General features: G+C 37.5%; 1 protein-coding gene across 1 annotated transcript in view; it reads left to right on the forward strand.

Annotated features, from left to right (window-relative positions):
- LOC109079895 (zinc finger ZZ-type and EF-hand domain-containing protein 1-like) overlaps nucleotides 1-5,737 on the forward strand; it is a 49,687-nt gene extending 43,950 nt beyond the window's left edge. The window contains 2 exon segments of the mRNA XM_042756086.1: nucleotides 1,799-1,870; nucleotides 3,414-5,737. Coding sequence (XP_042612020.1) covers nucleotides 1,799-1,870; nucleotides 3,414-3,494 — 153 coding nt within the window. The 3' untranslated portion in view covers nucleotides 3,495-5,737.
- The last annotated feature ends 1,761 nt before the right edge of the window (nucleotides 5,738-7,498 follow it).

Raw genomic sequence — 7,498 nt, forward strand, 5'->3', positions numbered from 1 at the left:
TCAAACCTCTCAGCTGCCAGATGTTCGTGACTGAGCCATTGTTTATTTTCAGTATGGGAACACTAGAAAATGGGATCAGAACTCTTAACTAATCGGAGATTGTGGGCTCACATTTGCATGAGAGTTTCAGCATGTCATTGCTCAGTTTTTGCACCGTTTGAGTCGGAAATGAGACGGAAAGAAGAAAAAAACAGATAAGAAGTTCAGACTCGTTCTGTCTTCCTCTCCTGTAGTGTAGTACACTCATTTCTGCGGGACGATAAAAGCCCCTCCTTCACAGAGGAAGTGGTTTCAAATGTGTTCTGACATGACTAAAGCTGCAACCTCTCCACAGTCTACAGAAATTTCTGTCAAGAAGTATTTTGTGATCTCTAGATGCCTTTCGTTTTGGTGTAGAAGAGGTGTGTGATCTGATCAGCTTCTCCATTCATAACTCCTCCCATAAGTCATTAAAACTGAGCTGTCAGCAAGAAGGTTATTTGACAAGATTTAGGAGATATTGGCATGGGTGTATCATGGTGTTTTACGTGGAAAAACTATTTTCTTAAACATGATGTGTCATTTTTGAATTGTCACTTTCTCCCATCCATTCTTAATGTTTTAAGACATTTGTAGGAAAGCAAGTTGTAGGTTCTTGCAAAACTGCTAATTACACAGACACACATATACTGTATATACATGTTTGTGTGTGAAATAACAATATATACTGTATATATATCTTTACAATTTAAAATAACTGTTTCTATTATATTTAAAAATTAAATTCCTGCCTGTGATGGCAAAACTGAATTTTCAGCAATTACTCCAGTCTTCAGTGTCACGTGATCCTTCAGAAATCATTCTAATATGCTGAATTTGTTGTCAATGCTGAAAACAGCTGTGCTGCGTAATATTTATGTGGAAACCATTTCAACCAGTCAAAATATACAAACTATATAAACAAAATTAGGAAGGACAGCAAAATAAAAATGTCAGTGAGCAGTGACATCTTTGTGCAAACTTCCTTTTAAATGTTTAACGTCAGTTGTACATCTTTTGTGCTCTACTCATTCAGTTTCCCATTTCTCATTCGCTTTTCTAGCCTAGTGTGCCATCTGGAGTTCATGAACACATTTCAACAGTGTATGGTTTATTCTTGCCAGTCTGTGCATGAGGATGCATTAGCCTGGTCAACCTCGTTGTGTGCGGTTTATACTGTACATATTGTCACTGTAGAATTTTTACCCTGCTATGAACATGCTCACTGATTTTTCAGGGTTTAACACAACACAGTACTTCTTTTTAAACAATGTACTAGTGTATTGTATTGTATTATGCCTACTTCACATAACATGTTTATGGGTTCCACCATATTCCCTCAAAGGCTCCCCAGAGATCGTATAACAGCCTCTGCATAACACAGAAATACTTATTTATAGACTTTAGACTTTGATCAATGTGAAATACCTGGAACAGTGCAAATACTCCTACTTCAGGAAATGAGATAGCAGAGGCAGGGCTGATTTAGATGCTGTCTGGTTTGATTCAGAGTTATGTCATCAACAGCATGGTGCTATTCCAAACTCCAGATTAACAGCTCCTGCTGAGTTACAGAAGTGTGAGCCAGTATATGGTGAATAACTGTATAGTCTAACTGGCCTTGAATTGAACTGACCTCTCATCAAATTGTTTTCCTGGCAGGTGCTGTAGAATAAATGCAGCTTATTTTACATATATCGATGAACTTTAAAGGTGCTAAATGTGGTTATTGTGGTTAAATATTAAAGCTGTTTTACGTGTCTTTTCATTTGTCCATCAGGAGCAGGACGTCCTGCAGGAGTATCTTCTTGCTCTCACTACCAATGAACAGCTAGTAGTGCGCACTGCTCAGGTAAGACTGCCACAGTTCCTGTAGTGTTCATATACATTTTATTTTATTTTAGCAGATAACAGTCATGAGCATGTCCGAGAAGGTATGCCATAAACACAACATTTGTAACATTAAAATTAGATCGGTAAAAAGGTTGTATTCTGTAATATTTATGTAAATGAACCTTGTAAATAATTTATCTTTTTTTTAATGGAATTTGATAAATTAACATATAATATAATTTTGTAGTCATTTGTAATCAGTATATACAGCTGAATTATTTGACATAAAGGAAAAAGGACAATAGACTTTGGAATACAATGTATAGTTAGTAAGTGTTAGTAGTTGAAGATGACATTCAGTATGAAGACACTAAACTGATGCGGCCATATTTAAATGAGTACACGTGTATATACCAGGAGCCACAGAGGGTTTTCAGTGCTCTTGGTTCACTGCTTAAAAATAAGATGTGGCAGAGCCTAGTGCATTAACTCGTGCCATAAAGCTGGAAGGACAGGAAACCACAGCACAGTGGAAAGGTGAATGTTTAGTGTCCCACCATATGCTGCTGAGAAATAATGATCCTGTAATGTCTAATAGTGTGTAAAGCTTGTTTTATTAGCAAACCTTGATGACAGACAGGCATTGTACAGTATGGATACTTGATGCAAAATTAATGAGTGTATTTTATTATTACTGCATATTAGCGATCCCGTTTGTTGTTTGATATTGTTTCTGTTGCAGTAACATTCATTGTAGTACAGATTAATAAATGAAATTTGAGGAAATACTTCTCTAAAAAAAATTTTTCTCGAGTTCTTGAGTAAGAGCATTTGACCTTTGTTCACATAAACCGATAAGAGCATTAGTGAAATAAATATTTGCGCTCCTCATCACGTGACGGCTCTAACCAAATATTATGCTTAAACAGCTGAACATCAGAAAGGATGTTAATTAAAACACCAGTGTCAATTCTGGCATGAGGCATGAGACGTACCTATCATCCATATACAGCAGTACATGTGTGTGAGAGTGCGTTTGTGTGTGGGCTGTGGGCAACTCTACTGCATTTAGTCATTAAGGCCATTATCGTGTTTGGTGCGGCACAGTTCATCTCCGGCACAGGGGCGACTAAAGGAACACATTCTGTTGTGTAGGACGGGATTAATGCTCTGTATTTATCTTATCCCAAGCACCTTTTTAGCTCAAATAAAAACATGCTCGTAATATTCATGAAAGCCAAACAAGTGGTTTGATGTTGTTAACAAAATAGCATTTTTGTGCCCAAAAAGTTTTTAAATGGGCCAAACAGCAACATATTTGAAGTGTGATAATTGTGTGTTTGTGTGTGGGTGTTTTTGCTGAACTGTGAGGGCCACAGGTGTGTGAAACGGTTTGAGAAATTACCCACAATGTTTTGCTTAATGGTTTTTTTTTTCTCTTACTCTCCCTCTCTCTGACTTTTTCTGCCATTGACCCCTCCCCCCTCTTTCTTTCTCCTCCTGTACTCATTCATTCATTTCTCATTTCTTTATGTCATTCTCTCCCCTGTTTTATTGCACAGGCGCTGAAGAACATCGCAGCCATCAGCCTGGCCATTAATTACCCAAATAAATCCACTACACTGCTCAACCTGTCCCCCTGAAAGAGGGATGAAAGAGAGATTGAGATGAGAGAAGGGAAGCTTGCCAGAGGCCCATGGAAACGGCCTTCTGCGCTCGCCGGCTCCGGCAGGAGCGGGCCACATATCGTCTTCCAGAAAAACCCACCTGTAAACACATCCCTTCGCTGGTTTACTCATAAAGTGGGGGGTGCAGTGATCTCGCACCTCTTCGTAATCGCTGTTTCTCATCTCGTTTGAAAAAGTTTCCTCTTGAAATGCAGGCGAAGGTGTTTTCTTTTTCACCTTGTCCATTTGACCTCTGCTTTAACAATGAGGGTTTATTGGGCTATGCCAAATTTGTTTCTCACCCATAAGCACATGTTTCTTTCTCTGTTCCTTCATTTTCTTTTCTGGAAAAACCACCGTGGGCAAGACAATCGATCAAAGTGAAAGCAGGTCACCTTTCCCTGCCTCACACACTCTCTCTGGACACGTTGCCTAAAAATACAAAGCTGCCGATGCAGTCTCATCCTTCAAAGTGGCCCGAGACTACATAAACAACTCACACTATATCAAAACCTGTCTGAAACCTTGGGGCCTTCTCTCTCTTCACCCTCAGTGAAGCCTGACGAGCTGATGTTTGTTCAGTACTAGCAGCTAGCAGTTACACTCGAAAACAACATGCTTCTAGACAAATGTCAGCTGATGTTTGTGAGTAAATAAAAAATACAAAAAACTGAGGTTGACATGCCATGCGAGTCCAGAAGGCACCGTTTGCCTTAAGAGTGCAGCTCAAAGTGATCTTGCAACTGATTGTGGGTCAGTTAACAAAGATATATAACATGTCCTAGTAAGAGGAATGTCAGCGCTTGTGTCTTACATTGTCATGTCCCAGATTCTAAACTCACTCATAATGCTGCATACCACAGGAAATGTAGAGCACTATGTACATGAAATATCACTTTATGTTGTACTGCATGCATCACTGGACTAAACCATATTGTCCATTACTGTTAGTGACATATCGGTTGGGGTTTTATAGATATATTCTGTAATATTACCGAGGTTGGAGACGTTCTGAACTGTTTGATCGGTGGATGATCTTAAGGTGCACAACTTGATAATCATAAACTTCATCCATCAAAGTGGTTTCCTTCATATATAGCGATTGAGACTCACCAGTATTTTAACTGTGGTGACATGGATACGGTTATGGAAGCTTTGTTTTATATATATATATATATATATATATATATATATATAATATATATATATATATATATATATATATATATATTATTGTAATTATTATTGTCATTACAGGGACATTATTGGATGAATCTTGAGTAAAGCATTTAATTGGGTCAGGTAAAAGCTGTTCTGAGTTCTAACCAATGTTTATCTAAAAAAATGTTTTATTGTGTGTTTTTTTTTTTTTTTTTTTTTTTTTTTTTTTTTTTTTTTTTTTTATTAAATATCGTAGTAGTCATTGAGAATTTGTTGTGTTCTTGACAGGGGTATTCAGGTCTGTTATGATTTTTTTTTTTTTCTCAGTTTGATGTTATTTTAGTCAGGAAGGAATTGAAATAGAGGGTTATTTATGCCAAAGAATCATTATTGTATGAAAGACAAGCATCTAATGCAAAGAAATGTATATTTATCGTCCGGAAGGAGGGTCTTATGTTGGAGTGGTTGGTGGGGGTGTTATAATAGAAAAAGTGTTGGGCTCCAGTGACAGACAGATCTTTAGTCCTCAATGTTTTTGTTTACATGTGTACTAGCATGGAGCACTGGCTATGTTTGATGCTGCTGCTCAGCCTCAGTTCAGGTGGGTTTCAAAACGTCTGCCAGGAAATCTTCCTGTCACTATTAAGCCTCAGATATTAACAAACAATGTGCCTATGTTTAAAATGAAGCAATCTTAATTTAATCTTCATATCATTATAAAAGTCCTCTCTTTTTAAAGAAAATGATAGTTTAATTTGGAGCTATTTTTTTTTATCTATTTTCTTTTTATGAGTGTCTTTTTTGTTTCCGAGTTAATGGCTTCAATTGCTTTGAATTTGACATGAATGTATGTAGTTGTGAATATGGATAATTGCAGAAATAATTCACATGAAAATTACCCCCACATTAAAAAATGGTCAGAATAATGTACTATATTATTGTAAGTTTACACTTGATCCTTTTGAATTGATTTGCTATGTCACACAAAAAAGAAACAACAAAACTGCTTTGGGTTGATTGCTCATTTGTTTTTAATTAAAAAAAGCAAGATTTGCAAATTCATGTGCCTGGAGTTTTCCTTCTCTTTTCTGGAAAGTCATTTAGAAGTCAAAACTTGAGCATGTTTTGGTTTATTTTAGATGACAGTTCAGTCTTTTGGCAATTGTTGGTGCGCTGTAAAAGTTTTATTATATACCATGTATCAAACCCTGAAGTAAAAATTCATTTGTATCTATTTTTATTTTGTTTAACTTATTTTGTTTTCATAATAATTGAGTTATTATACTGTTTTTATAATAAAAGTTTTTTGTTTATGGTAATAACACTCCATTAAGCTGAAAGAAGAACGTGCTATGTAGAATTAACTTCAATTTATTTTACTGCTGTAAACTGTGCTAAGTACCTGTTTAACTTTGGTTTTAATTATAAAAAATAGAAAATCTAAACCCTGTAACCTTGAAACTGAAATCATCAAATTTGCCAAGAAACTTCCATTTAAGCTTAATTTTAAGCCATACTTCTAGCTTATTCATATTCCTCAAGGTTTTTGTCTCTCAACATTTTTTCCATACTAAATTCCATATAATTTTTGCAGCTGGGTAACAAAAGCCATCACGTTTCCTATGTAACTGCATAATTAAGATATTTTCCTGTTATTTCTCACTTGATCTACTTGGTTTCATTTATCCTGTACTGAAAGAACCCATTCATCTCCAACTGCCTTATATTTGGAGCCTGAAGCTTCGAATGTGGCATGCTACTCAAAGATATGCTAAATTACACATAATCCAGCTTTTATAAAACTTGACTCAATGAACTTCAAAAAAATATATATTTATAAGTCCATTAAAACATCCAGCCAATAGTTTTTCAACCCTCCTTTCCCCATTCCCATTTGAATATTAACACCATCCCTAGTGTCCTGATTAAATCATGTACAGACAGCAGAGCTGTCACGTCTATGTTTGTGTTTTGACTTGGCAAACACATGGACCCTCCCTTTAGTACGACAAATAGTCCCTCCTATGTCAGCATTTTCTTCCCTCCTGCAATGTAAACCATCTGCTGTTTTATTATAACCGTTCGCCTAAATATAGTCTCTTGCTTTCAAACAAACACGCATGCAAGGTCGCCCCGTGACACAGCCACACCCTGGCTTTTGAATTAGTTCAACTCATCTTCCCGAATAAATATGGACCACTTTACCTCATAGTACCACCAGCATTTCTCTCTGTCTTCCTCTTTCTCTCCATTCACAGAAACACTGAATGACAGACGTGTTATTGAGGGTGACTGTGCTGGAGAAGACAGTGATGATTCAGAGGCGCTCTGAGCTGTAGCATCCCCCTCATTCCCTGTGAGTCAGCTCTCCTCACACCCCCCACCCACCTCCTCTCCGGCTCCCTGCCTTCCCACGAGCTGGGCACCGGCAGTAAGACCCTACAGTTGCAACCGCAGAGGGGGGAGATGATGATGATGGTGGTGATGAAGTCATCCGGTGGGGACGTGCGGCAGTGGGTTTGAAGAAGTATAAATAGCCTGTGACAATGGCATGGTGCGAAACGCTTCACACCTACACCTCGGATATGGGAAAAATGGTGAAGGGGAAAAAGGAGCAAAGTGACAAACGGAGTAACTGATAAACTGCAGATGCGATGGTTTTTCAAGAAGGGGTGGGAGGCTTGGATTCAGGCTTCGCTGAAGACGTGTTCTTTCACAGCAGATGATCTGTGTTTTGGCGGGAATAAGGGATTCCACTGCATGAATGATGTAGTACGGAATGCTTGTTACGGAATTGAGCTCTTTGGTTTATAGCACTA

Source organism: Cyprinus carpio, chromosome A5 (genome assembly GCF_018340385.1).
Source record: "Cyprinus carpio isolate SPL01 chromosome A5, ASM1834038v1, whole genome shotgun sequence".
NCBI classification, from domain to species: Eukaryota; Metazoa; Chordata; class Actinopteri; order Cypriniformes; family Cyprinidae; genus Cyprinus; species Cyprinus carpio.